Source organism: Vanrija pseudolonga, chromosome 6, assembly GCF_020906515.1.
Source record: "Vanrija pseudolonga chromosome 6, complete sequence".
In the NCBI taxonomy this organism is placed as follows: Eukaryota; Fungi; Basidiomycota; class Tremellomycetes; order Trichosporonales; family Trichosporonaceae; genus Vanrija; species Vanrija pseudolonga.
In genome coordinates this window covers 1,543,232-1,564,593 of record NC_085854.1, presented here as the reverse complement: position 1 = coordinate 1,564,593, position 21,362 = coordinate 1,543,232, and the positions used below count along the sequence as shown (strand labels likewise).

Below are 21,362 nucleotides of genomic sequence, written 5' to 3'. Positions count from 1 at the left end.
GTCGCTCGTCGTCGCTCATCCCTCTCGTTCCTCTGCTGAATCCCACCCCACTCCGCCCGCCCGCCCGCACCCCGTCCCCCCACTACCGTCCTCGCCCTCCCCCGACCACTCCGCCCACACACACACAACCACCATCACTTCTCTCACATCTCCCACAACAATCAGCTTCTCGCACCGCCATCAATATAGGTGACGCCGACGCCGCACACTGCGTCCTACACAGCACCTGCGTAGGAGGCTAGCGACGCCGTGGCCGACGCCAAGGCGAGATAGATAGTACACGGTCGCAGCGAGGACCACACACACACCTTCCTCCTCCCGGCACGGGGGTACCGGCACAATGGGGCTACCACGGCTGATGCAATACGAGGCGACTCGTGAGTTGCAATCCCCCTGCGCATCGCGCTGCTGCTGACCCTCACTCAGACCCGCTGTACGGTGTAGCCTTCTCCAACAACCCGCAGCATCCGCACCGCATCGCGCTCACTTCCTTCCTTACTGGCCCAGCCAATAAGCTGTTTGTCGTCGACGCGGCCGCCACAGCGTCCTACCCCCAGTCTTATGCTCCCCAGGCCGACTTTGCGAATCTCGCCACGGGCAACCTCTCCTTCCCTGCCACGAAAGTGGCGTGGGAGCCCCGCGAATCGCTCGCCCGTCACGACGCCCAGGGGGGCCGCGGCGAGCTGCTTGCGACGACTGGCGATGTGCTGCGGCTCTGGGAGCTCAAGCAGTGGGAGGGGTCGGACGGTACCCGGTCGGGGTACGTCGGGCGGAACGGGTACAATGACCCCAGTGCGGGCGAGTTCCTGCTCGCCGAGCGGAGTGTACTGTCCAACGTAGGTCGAGTGCTAGGGTTTGGATCTAACAAGGCAGAAGGGCAAGCAGCACGCGTACAACTTGCCCCCCATTACGTCGTTTAGTTGGAACGCGACGGCCCCAGCGTCTATTGTCACCTGCTCTACAGACACGACGGCAACGCTCTGGGACATCAACACGTCGCAGGCGTTGACACAGCTCATTGCGCACGACAGGGCAGTATACGATCTATCGTGGTTGCCGCAATCGGCCGACATCTTCGTATCGGTCGGCGCAGATGGTTCGTTGCGCGCGTTCGACCTCCGGCAGCTCGAACACTCGACGATTCTGTATGAGACGCCAAACTCGTCCCCCTTGTCCCGGATAGCCTTCAGCAACCGTGAACAGTGAGCTTGGCCTGCCTTTGCCGCGCTGACAGCAGACACATGCTCGCGTGCTTCAGCATGGACGACTCGAGGACATTAATCCTCGACATGCGCAGCCCAGGCCAGCCAGTAGCCGAGCTGCTGGGCCATCAGGCACCACTCGGTGCCATCGCATGGGGTTCCGGCGGCTCTGGCACTGGTGCGACGGGTGGCGGCTTCATCGCCAGCGGTGGTGGGTGCAACTGGGGCTGAAGCGTGCTGACGATTGCCAGGCGACGACGCCCAACTGCTCGTGTACGACCTCACGCGCCCGCTTCCAACAGAAGGGGAGAGCGGCGGCAGATCAGGGCGGTCGGGCAACAACGGTCCGTATGCCCTCTCCCCACCGGCCACTCCGTCCAACCGCACACCGTCGCCGAGCTCGACACGGGCGGCTGAGATCCAACCGGTCCGCGCGTGGTCGTCGGCCGCAGAGATTAACAACCTCATCTTCTCCCACAGCGGCGAGTGGGTGGGCTGCGTCAGCGGCTCGCGCCTCAGCGTCCTGCAATTGTAGAAAAAAAAAAGCACGGATGTGTGAATGGATTGGCGCCACACGCCAAACAGGGAAGGAAGGACACGGCATCTCTTATACCCTCATCGAGATTCACCAACAGGCAGCGAGCGTTGTAGTAGATGTCGATGCATGTAAAACGTGCACGGCAACTAGGGGACCAAGACAAGTACAAGTAGGACGGGCAGGGTATACTATTGAATGGCAAAGCTCTACACGGGCAAGCAAATCACTAGACATCGTCGGCGTCGACAAAGCGTACCCGCGTGCCGTTGGCGGTGCGCATCAGGACGCCCATGTTCTCGTACTCTTGCAGCGTGTCCATGAACTGGTTTTCGGTAAAGCCCTTGGCGATGACGCGCGAGCGAAGGGCCATGATCGACAGCTCTTGCAGCTCCTCGTCCTCGGACATGTAATCCTCGTCCTGGCCCTGTCGGCCCGCACGGCGACGAGCAGCGGCGCCGCGACCACTGGCCATGTCCTTGATGATGCGGAAGATCTTGGACGTGTCCGTGCGGTCCTCACCGTCACGCTGCTGCTGGTGCTCGTACAGCGACGCCTTGGAGATATCCATGAGGCGGAGGGCCTCGTCGACATCGCCCTGGCCGACCGTGCCGTCCATGCGCAGACGAGCGAGCGCCTGCGACAGACGGAGCACACCGAGGAGGGTACGCGCCGACACGTACGTAAAGTTCTTGTCCTCGGCCTCGTCCTCCTTCCGCTGCTTGCGCATCTGGACGTAGCTCGAGACAATATACTCGCTCATCGCGGCAGGAACGGTCGGGCGGATCTTGCGGCACTCGGCAATGTAGTGGCGCATGAGCGTGGGCTCGATGGCCTCAAAGTCGAGCTCGGGCGGTGCGCTGTGCATGTGCACGTAGGTGACGTGCTGGGCGAGGCGCTCGTCGTCGGTACGGTTGGGCGTGTCGAGAATGAGGAAGAGAATGTCGAAACGCGACAACAGGGCGGCGGGGAGGTTGATGTTGTCGACTGGCGAGACCTTGGGGTTGTAGCGGCCGTACAGAGGGTTGGCAGCCGCGAGGATCGACGTGCGGGCGTTGAGGGTTGTGCTGATACCGGCCTTGGAGATCGAGATCGTCTGCTGCTCCATGACTTCGTGAATGGCCGTACGGTCCGACTCGTCCATCTTGTCAAACTCGTCGATGCAGCAGATGCCGTTGTCGGCGAGGACAAGCGCGCCTCCCTCTGTGCTGGTTAGCGCGTCCGCGCAAACACGTAGCTGGACTCACCGAGAACCATCTCGTCAGTGACGGGATCCCTCATGACGGCAGCCGTGAGACCGACGCCAGACGAACCACGACCTGTGGTGTAGACGCCACGGGGGGCGACCTTGGTGATGTACTTGAGGAGCTGCGACTTGGCAACACCGGGGTCACCCATCAAGCAAATGTTGATGTCACCACGGATCTTCATGCCATCACCGACAGTCTTGGTGACACCGCCAACGAGGAGCAGCAAGAGGGCCTTCTTGACGTCCTCGTGGCCGTAAATCTCGGGCGCGATCGAGTTGGCGAGACGCGAGTAAAGGTTGGCGTCCTGGGTGAGCTCGTCGATGGCATCCTTGATCTCGTCTGTGAGCTGCATCGCGTCGTACTGCTTCTTGAGCTGGTTGACGTGCATGGCCTCGAGGAAGGTGTCCTGGAGCAGGCCTGCGCGCATGGCACGGAAGCCGGTGTAGGGAGTGGGCAGGAAGATGCCCGAGATGTGGACAATGTCACCGGGGTTGACGGAGCGCGTGAGCGAGCCGTACAGGTGGACCGTCATGGAGCGGGGAATGTGGCCCACTGGGACCTGGTCGGCCATCTCCTGGATCTTGACCTCCTGGAAGGCCTGGAAGCGCGAGGCGCGGGTCTGCATGTGGAGCTTGCCGTTAGTGCGGTTGACGGTACATGTCTGACTGGGGCAGGTCGAGAGGGGGGTGAAAGACTTCTGGGCCACCTCCTGGAAGATTTCGTTACCGCACGAGTCGCAGGTGTACGCGTTGACGAGGAGGAGGGGCTTGACCTCGGACACGCGGGTGACGATGCCGCGAACGGTGATGAGGTTGCCGAGGTGGTTGGCGCGGACGGAGCGCACAGCGAGGATGTCCTTGCTGCGAACAGGGCGGAAGTAGACGTTGCTGAGAGTTAGCTTCTGTCAACGCCCACCAACTCACAAGCGGCGCATGAGCTCGGGAGGGAACTGGGACTGGTCAACAGTGTCGCCGTCCTCCATCTGCGCGTTGAGCTCCTGACGCTGCTGCATGATGAGGTCGAGGACGTCGTCAGTGTGGTCGGCCATGTGGTCTGGGGCGGGCTTGAGCTGGTCGAGCGCGTCGGCAAAGAGCTGGACGTAGCGGCGCGTGTTGTGCACAATGTTGTGGAGGAGGGTGCGGTCGTTGGAGAACTGCTGCAGGTCGGCGAGGTCGATGACCACCTCGGTCGTCTGGCGGTTGGCCACCCGGCGCATGATGCGCATGTACTTTGCCTTGGAGTACTCTCCGTCGTCGTCGACGTCGAGGTCGTCAAATTCGTCGGCGACGCTCTCGGGCTCCGACTCGGCCTCGTCGTCGTCGTCCTCGGGGAGGGTCGTCGCGCGCCTGCGCGCGTCCTTGTTCGGGACGAAGCGCGTAAGGAAGTCGGTGATCTTTTCTGCGGAGGGTCAGAGGCGCCCAACCTAAACTGTAGGCCACATACGGAGCTCATCCTCGTAGTTGACCTGTGGATGCGCGTCAGTGGATGCGGAAGATTGAGGTGGGTGGCTGGCTACTCACGGGTATGCTCGCCACGGGCAGCACGCCGACCTGAGCGGTAGCCATTGTGGGCGATGGGGTCGGTGGACAAGGAGGAGAGAAGAGGGGCGAGGGGGGCTAGGTCACTGCGATGTCGTGGATGCTACTGCTATGATGCTCGTGCAGTCGTGACGCAGTTGATGTGAGATGGACGAGGGTTGAGGTGAGTGAGGGTGGTTGGAGAAGAGAGAGGGGTGCGAAAGAGTCTGTTCATGCCTAACTAGGGACAAAAGTAAATGAACGCGCGTGGCTGCCAGGTTCGCATGTCGCGCCGCTGCCGCCGCCGCGCCCGCCGCCGTAACGGGGGCTTTTTTCAAGCGCGACGCGCTCCCCTTTACGCGTCTCCCTCCTCGTTCCAGTCACCTTGTGCTCTTGGACCCTGAAGGAGAAATGTACCAATTTGCCTCCGCTCGACTCTGGACGAGAATACATGCAGATGGTTGAGGGGGACGTCTCGAGCACTAGGGTATTTTACAAAGATGCGACGACTTAGGCCTTGACAGACAGCTTGGCAACGTCAGGAAGGTCGTCACCACCAGCGCCAGTGAGCAGCTTGGTGACCTTGCCAATGGCAACAGTTCGTCCCTCGTCTCGCAGAGAGAAGCGGCCCAGCATCTTGTAGTCCTCCCAGCGCTCAATGCAAATAGGCGCCGCTGTCTCGATGATGACCGAGACGAGCATGCCCACCTTGGCGAACTGAGGGGGCTTCCTGGACTTCCTCTTGGTCTTCTTGTCGTAGTAGTGGAGAAGCGCCGTAAGAGTGACCTCCTCGGAAAGAGTGTGGACGTGGAGAATGCACGAGTAACCACCGCAGATAATGTTCTTGGTCTCGATGATGGAAAGGTCGGCCTTGAACGACGTGACGGCGTGGACGGGCTTGGAAGGCGAGGTGAGGACGTAACCGGGCTGGACGTCGTCGTCGGTGAGACCACGAAGACGGATACGGATGTTATCACCGCAGAAGGCCTGCTCCATCTCCTCGGCAGTCTCAGTGTAGATGGCGGCGACTTCAACCGAGACCTTGTTGGGCATGAGCAAGAGGCTGTCGCCCTTCTTGACGCGGCCCGACTCGACCTTGCCCATGACCATTGTGCCGAGCTCGTTGTACTTCTCCGAGACGGGAAGCATGAAGGGAGCGTTGATGTCACGGTCAAGGATCTTCATCGAGTCAAGGAACTCGAGGAGAGAGGGGCCCTCGTACCAAGGAGCAACCTTCTTGCTGATGCGGTCCTTCATGTTCTGACCCATCTGAGCCGACACGGGGATGAAGGTGAGGTCGTTCTTGGGGTTGAAGCCGATACCCTTGAGGAAGGGGGTGATCTTGTTGCAAATCTCATCGTAGCTGAGCAAGTTAGTGGCTGCTGCCTGCCACATCGCCTCTACACTCACCGTCCCTTGTCCCACTGCACAGTCGTGTCGTCCATCTTGTTGACGAGAACAATGAGCTTGTTGATACCATTGTTCTTGATGAGCATTGCGTGCTCGCGAGTCTGGCCGTCACGCTCGAAACCAGTCTCAAACTCGCCCTTACGAGCCGAGAGGACGAGGAGGGCGACATCGGCCTGAGCGGCACCCTGAATCATGTTGGGCACAAACGTCTTGTGGCCAGGAGCGTCGAGGATGGTGTAGCGACGGACATCGGTCTCAAAGTAGGCGCGACCGACCTCAATCGTCTTGCCCTTGGCACGCTCCTCCTTGTTCTGGTCAAGAGCCCAGGACAGGTACCACGTCTCACGACCAGCAGCCTTGGCCTCCTGCTCGTACTTCTCCATGGTACGCTTGTCGACGGCGCCGGTGAGGTACATGAGCTGACCACCGCAGGTAGACTTGCCGGCGTCGACGTGACCGGTGAAGATGATGTTGAGGTGCTGCTTGACGTTGGGGTCAACAACGTCACCGCCGTACAGGTCACGGAGAGCGTCGGCACCAGCAGCCTCCTGCTCGCGGGCGACGGCCTCGGCATCGTTCTTGGCCGAGACCTTGCTGAAGTTGGGGGTCGAGGTGCCCGAGGTGGCAGCGGGGGTAGACACGGCAGGGGAGGGGGCGACGGGTGCGGGGGTGGGGGCGGGGGCAGCCTTCACCTCCTCGACCTTGGGGGCCTCAGGCTTGGGAGTAGGCGCCTTGGGGGCGGCCTCCTCCTCCTTGGGAGCGGCGGCCTTGGGCTCGGCAGCCTTGGGAGCCTCGGCCTTCTTGCCGATGGAGAGCGAGGGCGCGGCCTTGGGCGCACCACCGCCGATGCTGAGCGAGGGAGCGGGCTTGGCACCGCCGATGGAGAGCGACGGAGCGGGCTTTGCGCCACCAATGTTGAGCGACGGGGCAGGCTTAGCACCGCCAATGTTCAGCGACGGAGCGGGCTTCGCACCGCCGATGGACAGCGATGGGGCAGGCTTGGGGGCACCACCACCGATCGAGAGCGACGGCGCGGGCTTGGGCGCGCCGCCACCAATGCTGAGCGAAACGGGCTTGCCGGCATCACCAAAGCTCGGCGGCTGGAAGCCCTGCACTGATCGCTGCTGGGGCTGGTACGCGCGCTGCTGGGGAGCGCCGCCCTGCTGGGGATAGCCCTGGTATCCACCCTGCTGCTGCTGGTAGCCCTGGTATCCTCCGTACTGCTGCTGCTGCTGCTGGCCGTAGCCGCCGTACTGGGGGTAGCCCTGCTGCTGGCCGTAAGGCTGGCCGCCGTACTGGCCGTACGGGTCCTGCTGCTGCTGCTGGCCGGGCTGTCCCTGCTGCTGCTGCTGGTTGCGGGGGACAAATGCGTTGCCGGGACGGAACTCGAAGGCGCCGGGGTTGAAGGGGGGCTGTCCAGACATTGTGGGGGGGTTGCTGTCTGGTTTTGGAATGAGATGAGTAAGAGAGATGGGGGAGATGGGAGCTGCACGGGAAATGATCCACCTTTGTGCAGCCGTCGATGAAAACGTCAAAGCCAGGCCGCCACCGTCACACAGCGAGGGGGTTGGAGTGTGATAAGAAATTTCCACATCATTTTCAGTTTCAGGTCGAGTCTTGTGGTCGACTGAGTTTCCAGAGTCATTGTTCTCTAGACATTTCGGAGCCGCCAACAGCTCGCTCGCCTGCTCCATCACAACACACCAGCACAGGTGCATGCGTCTCGCTCCCGGCCTGTTCTCATCAACGACTCGAAGCGCAACTCTCACCCTTCGGCCAGCCCGCATCCCCTTTATCCGCGCCATGTCCGACATTGCCCAGTTCGTGGCGGCTGCCCAGAAGGCCGACCCTGCCCTCGCCGGCGCCGGCGACAAGGAGCAGGCGGCGATCGCCAAGGCGACGTCCGAGGTTGCCTCCATCGCCTCCAACTTGAAGGTGAGGGTAGCGGCCTCGCACAGCCCATTGCTGACACCCCCAGTCCCTGAACGACAAGCTCACCCCGCTCACCTACCTCGTCGGCAACTCGCCCTCCACCGCCGACGTTGACCTGTACGCTCGCCTCCACCCCGCCGTTGCTGGTGCCCCGGCTGGCCAGCACCCCGAGCACCCCGCCGTGCTCCGCTACTTCCTGCACGTGCAGGACCTGCCCGCTGTCCACGCCGCGCAGAAGGAGCTCCCCAACGCCTTCCCCCCCGTCGACGTCGACGTCTCGTCCCTGCCCGCCCCTCCCCGTGCCGCTCCTGCCCCCAAGGTGAAGAAGGAGAAGAAGGACAAGGCCGCCGCTGGCGACGCTACCCCCGCCGCCGCTGAGGGCAAGAAGGAGAAGAAGGACAAGGCCGCCGCGCCCGCTGCTGAGGGTGCCGCTGCCGCTGCCGTTCCCGAGGGCAAGAAGAAGGAGAAGAAGGAGAAGAAGGAGAAGGCCCCCAAGGCCGCCCCCGCTGCTGCCGAGCCCACTGGCCCGCTCCCCTCCATGATCGACCTGCGTGTCGGCAAGGTCCTTGACGGTGGGTTTGGTTTGGTGCTCGATTCTAACCCACCGCAGTCAAGCGCCACCCCGATGCCGACTCGCTCTACGTCGAGTCGATTGACGTCGGAGAGGCCGAGCCACGAACCGTGTGCTCCGGTCTGGTCAAGTACATGACCGAGGACGAGATCCGCGGCGCTACCATCATTGTCGTGTGCAACCTCAAGCCCGTGACCATGCGCGGTGTCAAGTCGTTTGCCATGCTTCTCTGCGCGTCGTCAAAGGACGGCAAGGACGGTGGCGTCGAGTTTGTTCTCCCCCCTGCCGGTGCGCAGGCCGGAGACCGCGTCTACTTTGAGGGCGAGAAGTACGAGAGTGAGTCGACGAGACGCAGCTGACGACAACGCTGACCACCACCGCAGACGCCACCCCCGAGCCCCAGCTCAACCCCAAGAAGAAGGTGTTCGAGACCATCCAGCCCAACTTCTCCACCCTCGACAACCTCGAGGCCGTCTGGACCGACCCCGAGACCAAGACGGTCCACCGCATCCGCACAAAGGACGGCGTCTGCAAGGCCAAGTCGTTTGCCGGCGCCAGCCTCTCGTAGACGACCACCATCTAGATGCAGATAGCGTGTACGTTAGGCGTGCCATCTTGAGGGTGCATCATGAAGTCATGACATGGGTGTGGATTAGTGGCAAGGTGATCTGAGCTCTTGTGTTGTGGCGGCCGTTGGTGCGTGGCGCCTCGCACCTGCAGCTCGGTTCCACAAACCCCTTTCTAAGGACAATGATGCATGCCCGCAAGGCCTATGTACATAATGCAGCGTGAGAGAGATATTCGTAGTGCCACCATCCAAGTGTCCATGATTGTGAGAGGGGCTGGCCCAGGCAAGCAGCCCCAGGATTAGGAACTGCGCTATAGTGTTCGTTGAAGGGATGGGTGACCGTCAAGGTTTTGCTAAACTTAGAGAAGAGCAGCGAGCTCGGCAGGCGACGACATGACACCCGAGCGGGCAATGTGCTTGCCAGCGACAAACTCGAGGGCCTCGCCGCCGTAGGTGATCTCGGGAGTGACCTCGACCTCGGCGTCCTCGGCGACAGTGGCACCAGCAGCCTCGAGCCAGCGGCGCTGCTGGGCGAGGAGGTCACGGCGCGACGTCTCAGGGCCGTCAGTCTTGGAACCAGGGGCGTTCTTGAGGGGCGAGAACTCCTCGGCACGGTCGACCTCGATGACCGAGAGGGACGAGGTGAAGGGGAAGACGTCAAAGACGAAGAGCTCGAGCTTCATGCCGTTGGGGGTAGAAGGCTTGATGGTCTCGCCAGTCGCAACGTCGACGTGGGCAATCTTCTTGCGGGCAATGTGGAAGGCCATCTTGCGCTCCATGGCCTCGATCGAGTGGAGGAACTCGGTCGTGTAGAAGTGGTTGACAATGTTGCCGGCCCAGAAAGCGAGGCGACCAGTCTCGTCGAGCTGCTCGGCCTTCTCGCGCGAGAGCTCAGAGTACTCGACGACGCTGAAGGCACCGCCCTTGAGGGCAAGGACACCGACCGACTCGGCGGGAAGGTGCTTGCGGACAACCTTGGCGCCGCAGGCAGCCTGACGCTCAATGTTGGCACCGATGAAGATGGGGTCGGCAACCTTGACGAGGCAGTTGTCGACACCGTAAACGTGGACAAACTTGATACCGCGGTTGTCAAGGTCGGAAAGGACGGTGAGGTCCGAGTCGGGGCTGAGTGGCTTACGGAGGGCGGCGTAGAGGCCACCGTTTCCGTCAGGGGCAACCGAGAGGCTCGAGGGAGTCGCAAGCAGCAGCTTGCCGTCGTTGGAGAGAGCAGGGAGAACACCTGTGTGCGTGTCAGCAAAGCAAGCCCCCCGAACGCCCCAGCCAGCGCCCCAGCGCCACTACTCACCCTGCTCCAAGAAGATGACACTGTCCTGGCCAAGGCCGAACCAGTTCTTGCTCTCAAAGTAGGCCTCGGTCTCGGTGCGAGTAGGACCCGAGGTCATGACATACCAGCGGATCTTGACGTCCTTGGCGTTCTTACCGGTGGCGGCGGCGGCGACAGCCTCGAGGCGAGCAATACGGCCGGCCTGGTACTCGAACAGCGACTTGTGCGAGGGGAGCTGGATGTCGTACATGCCCTTGGGGTGGGACGAGCCGAGGCGGGTGCCCTGGCCACCAGCAAGGAGCAGGACGGCGACCTCGTTGTTGGCAATGGCCTGGAGGCCAGTAGCGCGCCAGCGTGCCACGTCCTCGGCGTTGTCAATGACGGTCGCGCACGCGCTCTGGGGGAGGGGGAGGACGGGCTCGGGCACGGGCGCGGGCGAGGGCGAACGCGACTTGTCGAGCGCGAGGAGGTTGGGCGGGTGGAGACCGTCCGAGGGGACCTCCTGGGGCGTCTCGACGAGGGGCGTAACGGGAGCCTCGGCTGCGACGGCGTTGCGGTAGATACGGTTGACGCGGTTGACGTCGATCGAGGCCAGCTGCTCGGCGAGCTGGGCCTGCTCGAGGGGAGTGAGCTTGTCCCAGAAGTTGAAGACGTGGCCCTGGCCGGCGTCCTCGTAGATGGCCTTGAGGTTCGAGACGTTGACCTTGACAGTGCCGTTTGCGACGGTCATGGTGGTGAGGTGTTGTGGAGGAGGGGGGAGGGGGCTACGGGCTACAGATGAGAGATGTGTTTATAAACGTGTAGTGGGTGTGGGTGTGAGGCGATGCTGTGACGATGGGCGCTGAGTGTGAGACAGCCACAAAAGGGTTGTTGGGTGTGTTGTTGTGGAGAAGATGTGTGAACGTGTGAGATGAAAGTGTCCAAAGTCGTCGCAAGCAGTGTCGTCGTCGATGTGTGTGTATGTGCTGTCCAGCCAAAGTCAAAGTCAAGGCGAGGCAAGGGTGGAACAAGGGAAAGTTCGGGGGGGACGAGGGAGGGAGCAGGAGGGACGACGAGGGAGGCGAGGGGCTAAGGGGCGTGATGAGCCGAGGGAAGGTGAGGGCGAATCAACAAGGGGTAGTGTGGTTGCTGCAGTGGTCGAAAAGTTGGGAGCCGGAATGCGGGCGGGCGGGCGCGTCGTAGGGGAGCGGGCTCGTGCACAAGTCTGGGCGCAATGGCGATGATGCGATGCGAGCGAGCGTGATTGATTGATTTGCAGTGGTCTGGGCGTGAGCAAGAGGCGCGGGGCGTGGCGTGTAGCTGGCTGGTGGTGGTGGGAGCGAGCAGTGTAGCAGCAGCGATCTCAGTCACCGTTGCCGTAGTGGTCTTGTTTCGGGGCGTAGTCGAAACGGTGCACTTCGCACCGCCCAGCACGATTGCATGCCTGTGCACAGTGGTGGGCCTGCCTGCCTAGTACCGTTCGTTGTGCTTTCTCGCGGCTCAGGGCAACCGACGGCCACCAGCGCATTAAGGCGACGTCTCAGATTGGGCACGCCAGCAAGGAGGAGCACGACGCGCGCAGGGTGGTAGCCGTGGTGGTGCGGTGGTGGGCGTGGTGCAGCGCCCGCGCACAGCTCTCCCAGCCATCCCTTCCCTCGGCGAGGCGCCAGCCTGCCAGTGCCGCCAGTGCCGCCAGCCAGCCAGCCAGCAGCGCCGCCTCACGACGCCAGCAGCGGGAGTAGATCGCCTTGTGGCTGAGCGCTGAGCGCTGAGCTGAGCCTGGCACGCATCGCGCCTAACCGCCCGTCCCTATAACTCAAATCCATAAATCCATCAAATCCAGAGCACGTGGGGGGCACGTGTTGAGCTTGGGCCGATCAGCCGATCAGCCGAAGCAAAGGTAAAGCGTAAGATGCAATGAGGTGTGGGCTGTCCGTCAGCCAAACGACCCACCACCAGCTAGCAGAGCCGCTGCCTCTGCCTTTGCTCGCTACCCTCGCACCTACACTCGCCCCCCAATCCACCCCCCAGCTACTATCGCTTCACTCGGCTTTAACCCCGCCCTATGTCGTCGCGTTGAAAGCCGACAGCGCGCCCGATCCAGCGGGCCAGTGGCCGCAGGCGAGTCGGACTTCTCCGGCGGCAACGGGCCGAATCAATCTTGTGCTTTCTCCTTCCTCTCCACACGCACGACTCGAGCCGGCGCTTATAACCTGCACGTCGTTTTCTCAACAACCCCCATACCGACCCGCCCCCACACACGCCATGTCCTCCCGCTCCCTCTTCCACCTCGCCTACCACGTGCGCTCCCTCGCGACCTCGCGCGCCTTCTACAAGGACGTGCTCGGGTGCAAGGAGGGCCGGTCGACCGACACCTGGGTCGACTTTGACTTCTTCGGGCACCAGATCTCGCTGCACCTCGGCGAGCCCTTCAAGACGACCAACACGGGCAAGGTCGGCGACCACTGGGTGCCCATGCCGCATCTCGGCGCCGTGCTGCTCCTGCCAGACTGGCAGGCGCTCGCGGAGCGCCTCAAGGCCGCCAACACCGAGTTTGTCATGGAGCCGCAGGTCCGCTTCGAGGGCCAGCCCGGCGAGCAGTGGACCATGTTCTTCCGCGACCCCAGCGGCAACCCCATCGAGATCAAGGGCTTCAAGTCGTTCGAGTCGGTGTACGATGCCTAAGCCGGAGGCGACAAGCTCGACCGCGGCGTGGTGCGGCGACGAAGCCGCCGGGTGCGAGAGTACTTGAGCGCTCCCACTACCCTGCCACTTCGGCAGCCGATAGCCCCCACACCAACCCAGACACTCCGCGCCCTCCCCACTGTATCGACCACCTTGGCCTCCCTCCCCCAGATCACACAGTAGAGCAGTAGCATAATGAAATACAGTAAAGCAACACATGAAACCAAACGTCTAAAACTCACCGCTCCGTCACTCGGGGCTCTACTCCACAGCCGACTCGTCAAACGTGTCAAAGTGCTCCTCATTCCTGCTGCCGATCGCGACACCGCGTTGATCAATCGCACTGTCGCCCTGGCCGCCCAGACTCGCGACCAGCTGCTCGAGCATGGCCTCGATGCGGCGCTGACGCAGCTCCATGGACGCGATGCGGTCGTCGTTGTCGCGGGCGGCCTCGGCATCAGCCTGCTGCGACTCGAGCAGCTCAGACGCCTTGGCGCACACCCTGTTGGCGGGCGACGGCGCGGCCTTGCGCGCAGCCAGGTTCGGAGAGTTGGGCACGTTGCGCGGTGACTGTGACCTGGGCGTGCGCGGCGTCGACGACCGCGCAGTGCCTTCCGTCGACGCCACTCTCGTCAGCGACGCCGTGCGCGGGATGCGCGGTGACGTCTGTTCCTTGAATGACACGACGCGCTGGCGCGCAGCCGCAGTGGTCTCTTCTGCTGATGGGAACGGGACGCTGCGGCGCTGCTTCTCGTCGGCCGAGGGTGACGGCGGCTGTGACACCTCGTGGATCGTAGCCGTGGCGCCGGCGCGAAGAGGAGGGCGCTTTGGCGAATCCACGTCGTCGTGTTCCAGCGAGGCCAGAGCGCTGCTGACGTTTAAACTCGTGGACATCTGGGCTGCCCGAGGCGCTTGAGCTGCCCCCTGAGGGCCGAGCGACACGCGCTGTGGTCGCCTGGGCGATTGCAGCACCATGGATGTGGCGGGTAGAGACCCAGCCATGACGGTGACGCGACGCTGGGGCCCGCTTGTTGCTTCCTCTGGCGAGCGAACAAACAGCTGTGCGAGCGGGCTCGGGCCGTACAGCGTGCTATTCCTGCGGACACGAGGCAGCGGTGCCGGGGGAAGAGCGGCCGGTGGCAGGTGTGGAGAAGGGGCGTGATGATGTCCCAAATGTCCGTGTCCATGGCCATGCCCATGTGCACCGTTCATGGACTGACGCCTCCGCCGGGCGGTGTGTGGCGAGACTTGGGTCGAGAACGAGGTCTGGACGGGAGATTCGGTGATCGCGCCAGAGCCGGTTAACGTGCCCGTAATGGGAGTCACGGGTGTCACTGGCCCATCGGTCGTGATCTCCTCGCCGTCAATGACGACGACCTGGTCGTCGTCGCCCTCCCAGTCAATATAGGCGGTGCCGTACTCGCGCTCAATCTCAAACACGGCCGAGATGTCCATTCCAGCGCCAATGAGGCCTTCGAAGCCGGCTGGTTGTCGTCAGAACCTTGTCGCGTCCGAGGCACTCACTGGCAGAGGAGATGATGCTAAAGTAGCGATCTGCGTAGTCGCAGATCTGCTCCCACAGGGTCGATTGGTTGTACGTCTGGCGCTCGTAGAGTGCAATGAGCATGAGCACGGGGAGGTTGGTCACACGAATCATGAAGACTGGGGTTAGGTGCTGCCAACTCGAGTTCACCTACCATTGACTTTGTGGAACCATCGGGGATTGAGGACAAAGCTAAGGGGATACAGTACGACAACAGCAAGAATGTTGAATGGGAGCTGGTAGCTGAACACGGCGTCGGCCTTGACGCCCTCGACGGTCGCCACGGCCTTGCGGAACATGGACTCGGCGGACGCGTCGGCGTTGATCGTGGCGAACGTGTTGCCGAGGATGGCCACGAGGACGGTGAGGAGGAGCGTGTTGGACAGGAAGCCGTAAAGGACCATGAGGATTGGGCCGAGCCATGGGTGGAAGTCGACTGGGGGTTAGCTGTGCTAAAACTCGACGCAGCTCACCGGCCGACTCGAAGCCCGTGGCGTCGAGGCCAAAGTACACTTCCAGGAGCCACCAACAGATCTGGGACACGGGGTGGTGGCTACGGCCAGGTCAGCGGGGCTAGTGTCGGGTACTCACTTGGTGCCACCCTTGCCGAGCGTGCGGAGCGCGTACACAAAGCCGATGAAGCAGAAGATTCCGACGCTCATGAGGACTGGTGTAAGCTTCAGCCCAATCTGTATAGCTTACAAAAGAACTCGGACAGCATCGAGCGGATACTGAGAATCATGAGGTTGTTCGCGAGCGTCATGAACGCCAAGCGGGGGAACATGATTACGGCACCTGGAATCAATCAGCTCGACCCTCACTCGCGCGACCCACCTATTGCGAGCAAGTCTGCGCCAAACTCCATGGCCGAGGGGTCGTGCGCGCGCACGCCGTATACACGGGCGCCGAGATAGACCATGAAGATGACGACGAATCCGAGATCAAAGCCGTTGACGAGGGAGCTCGAGAAGACTGCCATCAGCTCCACCCTCCTCCACCATCAACGTACCCTTCAAGCCGTGCTCGCGGATCGCGGCCGCCTTGTCGAGCGAGAACGCCAGCGCATACACGATAAACACGAGCTCGTACCCGTTGACATGCTGCGGGTCGAGCCGCTCGATAGCGACCACATAGAGGATGAACAGGATGGCAAAGTTGACATACTCGAGGAAGGCGCGGATCTTGGGTACCTTGAGCCGGTAGTGGTCGAGCACTGGCGCCTTGTGCGGGTTGTATATCTGGATCGGGCGGGTCTTGTAGTTCTGCAGCGCGTCAGCGCGTCACCACGCACGCACGCTCCACCACACCCCTACGCACATCAGAGATGAGCGCGTGCACGCTGACGGCCGAGTAGATGATCTTTCCGGACCAGATGCCCTCTGGGGTACGTGGTAAGTATTCGCCTCTCACGGACCGGCCACACGCACCGATGACCTTCTGGCACGACGGGGAGCGAATGAAGCGGCGCGCCGACGAGATGATAGCCATCTGGGGGTAGCGTGTCAGCCCACCTGCCCTATCGCCAAACAACGGCCTAGCATGCCCACCTCGAGCGCGGTGCCCGTGTCATCCAGCACGTCCTGCTCGCCGTCTGCCTTGGCGCTCGCGACGACCTGCGCGCTCGCGCCCTGGAAGATGGGCCACGGCGTGAGCAGCACTGTCGCGAGGTGCAGGCTGCGCTCCGACCAGCCGCGCAGGACGCGGGTCGCGAGGATCTCGCACAGCGTCGCGCGGCTTTCGGACAGCGTCGCGATCGACAGCTGGTGCGAGTCGGTCGTGAACTGGACCTTGTTGAGAAGGAGGCAGAAGACTGCGCGTGTGTCAGCAAGATACGCGCGCCACGTAGCACCAGCACCACAGCATACGCACTGACGCTGGGGTTCCGCCGCACAAGGTACTTCTCCGTCAAAGGGCTTGGGGTCAGCTTGGACAAGAGGACCAGCCTACCGGATGATAGTGTACGTCGAGTCTGGCGCGATAAGCTGCTCGTACGTGAGGGGCGTGTCTGTTCGTGTCAGCGGGCGCGCGCATGGGCGCAGTCAACGACCCACCGATATGCGACACAATGTCCACCCGGATCTCGTGCACGAGGTTGTAGACGTCCACCTGGGCAAGTCAGCGAAGTCAACCGATACCAAGTGAGCTCAAGCTCGCTCACCTCGCTGAAGGTCGACGCGCCGAGCAGCGGCGTCGTCTCGTCTTCGCCGCGCGGGGTCGACATTGCGCTGCTGGAGGCGAGTGTGACGACGACGACAGCGGCAAAGGACTGAACACAAACGGCGTGACGATGACAGCAACGTGCTCGCTGTGTAATCTTCTTGGTGGCCGCCGCTCGCTCAAACCTAGCTAGCTACCAACGCCGCGGATCATCAGCTCCCGGTTACGTTTAAGCCCCGCAAATTCTAATCTGCCTGCAATAACCGGTGGCGAGGTGCCCGAGGTGGCAACTGCGCAAACACATTTTGTATCAAACATCACCCATGCATGCATGCTTTGGCTATGGTCATACAGTGACAGTCAGAGCGCTCAATGTATTGTACAAGTACGCTAAGAAACAGCTATTCAGACACTCGGTGGCGTCGTTGTTTTTCACATTATACGGGGACACGGCCCCAGGCAGCCTCGCGCTCGGCAGCACGGGGGCTCACTCTCTCGCCATTCTTGTCAATGGCATCACGGAGGGGAGGTAAGGTCAGCGGACCCGAGCCTACACCACCGGCGGTCATGCCAGCTCTCGCAGGCGAGGGAGAGTGGCGGCGAGAGAGCTCGCGCTCGTCGTACTGAGGGTGGGGGACGTCGCGCATGTCGCGAGGGTCGCGAATGTCTCTGGGGTCGCGCATATCGCGGGGGTCGTGGTCGCGGTAATCGCGCCCGTTGCGGGGGTCCATAGGAGGCACCGATCCACTCGACGGGTGGCGGCCGTGACTCGTTGGAGGTAAGCTGCCCCGGTCGCTAGGAGGGGCCGGAGGGAATCTCGGCGCGGCGTGAGCAGCCGGCGACCACGACGGCATGCGCTTGCCCTCGGGCATCTCGCCGCCGGAAGGACGACTGTCCGGCGAGCGCTTGCCAAGGTGAGCAGCCGAGTGCGAGCTAGTCGGACGCGGGGGGTACGATCCTTCTCTGGGGTCGCGAGGGGGTGGCGGCTGGTGGTCGCGGTAGTAAGGGTGCGGAGGGTAGTAGCCGGCCGGGTTGCGGTGAGCCGCCGCGGGGTCTTCGCGTTCGCGTTCGACGCGTTCACGCTCACGTCCGCGCTCATAGTACCGGTCATCGTACCGGTAGTCGCCGGTCGGGGGAGGTGGAGGAGGTGGCGGGTAGTATGGGTAGTAGCGGTCGGGTGGGTGAGGGTATCTGTCCGGCGGAGGTGGATACGCTTCATAGTGGTGAGGCGGGGGACGGGGGTCGTACGGGTCATAGTATGGCGCGTATCCGCGTCGGTCGTGGTGTGCGGGATGACCTGCTTCCGCGGGTGAGGCACGCCGATCACCAGGGGGAGGGGGCGGGTAGTGAGCCATGTCGCGATGGTCGACAGGGACAGGATACGGCTCGGGCGGTGGTGGGATTGGGCCAGCTGTTGCTGTCACTGGTGTGCTTGGGCCAGTTGCTGCAAGGTGGTGAGGATGCACATGGGGATGAGCATGGGGGTGTCCCGGGTGGTGAGGCGGCAAGTGAGGCGCCTGGCTGTGAGGCGTGGATGGTGCACGACGCGAGCCGTAGTCATCGCGACGAGTCTCCCAGTCTGGCCAGATGCCAGGCGTGATCTTGATGTTGGCGAGGTTGGGAAGCTGGTGAGGCAAGGGCAGCGAGTTGGAACCGTCACCTTGGGGATTTCTCTGGGCACAAGAGTTAGGCACAGGGGTTGCAATCCGGTATCCAGTGCGACTCACCTTGGACGAGTATGCCACCACGTGGAACTTTTTAACCTTGGCCGTGACAGGGTGGGTCATGCTTGTCGAGTACGTCTGCTTGACCAAGGGTTCTGGACGCCGTGGAGGTGTCGATGTGGAAGCATCGCGGCCATTGGCATAGTACCCGCCCTGGCTACCGTATGAGGGCGAGTCGCCACGCGACGGAGGTGGGGACATTGAGTCCGAGGACCTGTTTGGCGGTGTGAGCCGCCGCATGCACAGAATAGGTAACAAGAAACTTACTCGGTGTAGACGAGGAAGCCGCCACCGCCGACGCGCGAGGCGCCCCAGCGACGCCCATCGGTCCACCGGCGCATATTCGTTTCCTCTGGAATATCGGGTCAGTCATCATGTAACCCTGGGTGCTGCTGCGGCGCCGCCGCCACTTACCCTCTTCCCAGACCCAGACCGTCCCAGGCCTGATCATCGAACGCTCATGGCCAGTAAGGCGTCGAGTCACTCTTGGGACAATGCCCAGGCGCACAGCCTCGAGAATGTGGATGCTGAGATGTCACGTCAATATGGTTAAAAAGGCTATCCGTCGCGTAACGTACGCATCGGCGGGCGACTTGAGGGCGCATATAGCTGCCGGTTGCTGGGTGGAAGATGATGGGTACATGACCATGGACGATGGTGGTGTGGTTGGTGGTGATGGGGGCGAGGGGTGGTGGGGTTGGTTGGGTGGGTGGTCAAGTGTGTTGTTGTATCGACCGACAGGGGGGTAAGCCGGTCGGTCGTTCCCGTATACGACGAAGTAGGCTGTGCTGCCGAGGGCCAGCCAAGTGCGTTGGGTGGGGGAGCAAGTGGATGTAAAGATGTGTAGTTTGTGATGTGTGTTGTGTGGTGGATGTGTGGTGTGGTGTGCGGTGTGGTGCGTGGTTGTTGGGTGGGGTGATGGGTGGAGAAAGAGAGAAGAGAGATCGTAAAAGGAAACGATAAGCTTGATGCCAAAGAGTTTAGGAACGGATGCGGGCGGGGCGGGGGCGGGCGGCGACGACACGCTGCAGGAAGCAGGCAGCGCACTACGCAGCACACGCTAAGACTGTTGGGGGGGGATTTTCGGACGGTGAAAGCGTCTGTCTGCCGAGGCCGCAGGTGTCGCGCAGTAAACGAGGCGTACTTCTGCGTCTCGTCTGTGTCTTGTCTTGTCCTTTGCTTTGGCACAATCGTGATTTGGATTACCTGCGCACGGCTGCCGTAAACATAATCAAACACCCAAACTAGTCTTTGTGCCCCCTTGCCAAAGTGAAAGGGACAGGCGACGACCAGGGGAAAGAAGGGGAGAAGGGGGGGGTGGCAGCCTCTTGCCGCCGCCTTCACCTTCGCCCCCCCGGTCGTCGTGGTCTGCGTGTGGTCTGTGCTCTGGCGGTGCAGTGGTGGTGTGCATCTGTTACGGCGGGCGGTCACTCGCTCGCTCGCTCGCTCGACAGAGCCAAGTGTCGCTTGTGTGTTTTTTACCCTCGTGCTTGGGCTCTGGTAGCGTGCTTTGGCCGGTTTTCAGGAAATGGCGTCCCTATGCATGACTTGCCGCGGGCTGTCCAAGACTGTGGATCTATTATCCGCCTCGGGTCAGATGCCTTGAAGACTGGCGTGTCTTGGCTTGTGCGACACCAGGCGCTTGCGGCAGCGGCGGCGCAGGCGCCAGGCGGCAGGCGGCAGGCGCCAGGGGGGCGGGCGGACGGGCAGGCGGTCAGTCGGGCGGTGTGGAACTCGAGTTCGCTACTAGCCAGGGCAATGACAAAGGCCTGGACAATGTGCAGCCTGCAGCCTGTTCGACACGGTGCCATGTATTCAGGGTTAGGGACGTTTTGGCAGCCAGCAACCGTTTTGGATTTGGCTGCGACCGGTTGCGGGGGCAGCAGAGAGAAACAAGGGCCTGTGCAGTGCACAGTGCTGCGTCTCTCTTGCGTCGTGCAGTGTGTGCAAGGCCCGCCCGTCGCCCTCAACATCCCACTCCTCCGGTGGCTTTTTTGCCTTTTCGGCCTTGTCGCTTGTCGTGGGCGGGCGGGCGCGTGTGCCTCGCCACCGCCGCCGCCGCCGCCCGTACGCCCCGTCGTGTTGCCACGAATCCTCGGCCCCTGTCGATTCACTTTCAGGCTTAAAGGGGACAGAGCCCAACAAAGCCGCCTAGTTAGACGGTGACACTTTGCTCCAGGGCGCGGCGCGACTGCTAGATCTCCATGTCGTCATTAAGCTTCAACGTCACGCTGCAGGCGCTATCCCGGCTGGTGTGCCATGGCCAGGTAGCTAAGCTGTCTGTTGCGAGGCAGGCAGGCGACACGACGACCAACCAACGCACCAGACCCGCGGCGAGTCGCCTGCCATCATCCACGTCAGACGAGCGCGGTGCTTGTTTCAGTGGGAATCATTCATCAATCGGGGGCAACCCATCCACGCCTAGATCAAAGTTCATACGCCGCCGCCGCCCCCGCCCAGCCGCCGCATGCATTCATTCTTCTTCTACCGCACGCGTCGCCGTCGCCGGAACGGGATGAACCACACGCACCATGCACACAATCCGCATTCATGCATTGTACCAGTACCAAAACAATCTGACAGACAAGGCTGGATCACCAGCCCGCGCCCGCCAAGATCCGCTCGACGCCTCTTCGGGCGGTGGTTGTCAGGACAAGCATGTTGGCGACAGCTTATGCGCTAGGGGCCGGGAAGGGCAGGGGGGCGCGAGGGCGAAGACGACAAGGCGGATCGTGCGGCGGTGGCAAAGGCAGAGAGGCGGTTACAGCACCGTCCGACGGCCTGGGCCAGGCGTGCCGTGCCAGTGTTGCGGCACAGCAGCACGCAGCACTCACGCAGCACTCACGCAGCACTCACGCAGCACTCACGCAGCAGCAGCATGGGTGCTGTGCCACACGACGACTGTTTGGATTTGCGGTCGCGGTCGCGCGCCCACCTTGTGCCGCCGCCTCCGCTTGGGACCTGACCTGACGACAACCCCGGGTGTGCACAGCGGCCCCTTGCT

General features: G+C 62.4%; 8 protein-coding genes across 9 annotated transcripts; 3 read left to right on the top strand and 5 right to left on the bottom strand.

Annotated features, from left to right (window-relative positions):
* Positions 1–58: 58 nt before the first annotated feature.
* Positions 59–1,867, top strand: TTG1 (Protein TRANSPARENT TESTA GLABRA 1). Its single transcript, XM_062774918.1, has 5 exons — positions 59–377; positions 427–836; positions 874–1,202; positions 1,235–1,413; positions 1,454–1,867. Exons 1-5 carry the CDS (start codon positions 341–343, stop codon positions 1,735–1,737), a joined length of 1,239 nt encoding a protein of 412 aa, XP_062630902.1. The 5' UTR covers positions 59–340; the 3' UTR covers positions 1,738–1,867.
* Positions 1,868–1,966: 99 nt separating this feature from the next.
* On the bottom strand, positions 1,967–4,693 carry mcm7 (DNA replication licensing factor MCM7; the record flags this gene model as incomplete). The annotated part of the gene is made up of 5 exons (XM_062774917.1): positions 4,508–4,693; positions 4,431–4,452; positions 3,911–4,385; positions 2,985–3,874; positions 1,967–2,940 (listed from the first exon to the last, which is right to left on the bottom strand). Exons 1-5 carry the CDS (start codon positions 4,550–4,552, stop codon positions 1,967–1,969), a joined length of 2,406 nt encoding a protein of 801 aa, XP_062630901.1. The 5' UTR covers positions 4,553–4,693.
* Positions 4,694–4,855: 162 nt separating this feature from the next.
* SUP35 (Eukaryotic peptide chain release factor GTP-binding subunit) lies at positions 4,856–7,338 on the bottom strand (the record flags this gene model as incomplete). The annotated part of the gene is made up of 2 exons (XM_062774916.1): positions 4,856–5,867; positions 5,915–7,338. 2 exons carry the CDS (start codon positions 7,336–7,338, stop codon positions 5,015–5,017), a joined length of 2,277 nt encoding a protein of 758 aa, XP_062630900.1. The 3' UTR covers positions 4,856–5,014.
* Positions 7,339–7,585: 247 nt separating this feature from the next.
* SPAC30C2.04 (tRNA-aminoacylation cofactor arc1) lies at positions 7,586–9,189 on the top strand. The gene is made up of 4 exons (XM_062774915.1): positions 7,586–7,849; positions 7,893–8,418; positions 8,457–8,753; positions 8,801–9,189. Exons 1-4 carry the CDS (start codon positions 7,631–7,633, stop codon positions 8,983–8,985), a joined length of 1,227 nt encoding a protein of 408 aa, XP_062630899.1. The 5' UTR covers positions 7,586–7,630; the 3' UTR covers positions 8,986–9,189.
* Positions 9,177–11,520, bottom strand: UAP1 (UDP-N-acetylglucosamine pyrophosphorylase). The gene is made up of 2 exons (XM_062774914.1): positions 10,292–11,520; positions 9,177–10,225 (listed from the first exon to the last, which is right to left on the bottom strand). The coding sequence occupies exons 1-2, from the start codon at positions 10,998–11,000 to the stop codon at positions 9,345–9,347; spliced, it is 1,590 nt and encodes a 529-aa protein (XP_062630898.1). The 5' UTR covers positions 11,001–11,520; the 3' UTR covers positions 9,177–9,344.
* A 994-nt stretch (positions 11,521–12,514) lies between these two features.
* On the top strand, positions 12,515–12,934 carry LOC62_06G008384 (uncharacterized protein; the record flags this gene model as incomplete). Its single annotated transcript, XM_062774913.1, has 1 exon — positions 12,515–12,934. One exon carries the CDS (start codon positions 12,515–12,517, stop codon positions 12,932–12,934), a length of 420 nt encoding a protein of 139 aa, XP_062630897.1.
* Positions 12,935–13,175: 241 nt separating this feature from the next.
* YVC1_2 (Calcium channel YVC1) lies at positions 13,176–16,764 on the bottom strand. 2 transcript variants are annotated; one of them, XM_062774911.1, is made up of 15 exons: positions 16,636–16,764; positions 16,529–16,583; positions 16,425–16,482; positions 16,347–16,390; positions 16,025–16,287; positions 15,905–15,965; positions 15,795–15,856; positions 15,487–15,739; positions 15,312–15,449; positions 15,180–15,272; positions 15,069–15,144; positions 14,951–15,030; positions 14,632–14,913; positions 14,459–14,596; positions 13,176–14,418 (listed from the first exon to the last, which is right to left on the bottom strand). In XM_062774911.1, exons 1-15 carry the CDS (start codon positions 16,696–16,698, stop codon positions 13,196–13,198), a joined length of 2,889 nt encoding a protein of 962 aa, XP_062630895.1. In that variant the 5' UTR covers positions 16,699–16,764; the 3' UTR covers positions 13,176–13,195. The 2 variants fall into 2 exon arrangements, with proteins under 2 accessions (XP_062630895.1, XP_062630896.1); XM_062774912.1 differs by lacking the exon at positions 14,951–15,030 and having other exon boundaries at positions 15,079–15,144.
* Positions 16,765–16,952: 188 nt separating this feature from the next.
* On the bottom strand, positions 16,953–19,351 carry pac2 (cAMP-independent regulatory protein pac2). The gene is made up of 5 exons (XM_062774910.1): positions 18,937–19,351; positions 18,773–18,885; positions 18,626–18,710; positions 18,362–18,572; positions 16,953–18,307 (listed from the first exon to the last, which is right to left on the bottom strand). Exons 1-5 carry the CDS (start codon positions 19,005–19,007, stop codon positions 17,072–17,074), a joined length of 1,716 nt encoding a protein of 571 aa, XP_062630894.1. The 5' UTR covers positions 19,008–19,351; the 3' UTR covers positions 16,953–17,071.
* Positions 19,352–21,362: the final 2,011 nt, after the last annotated feature.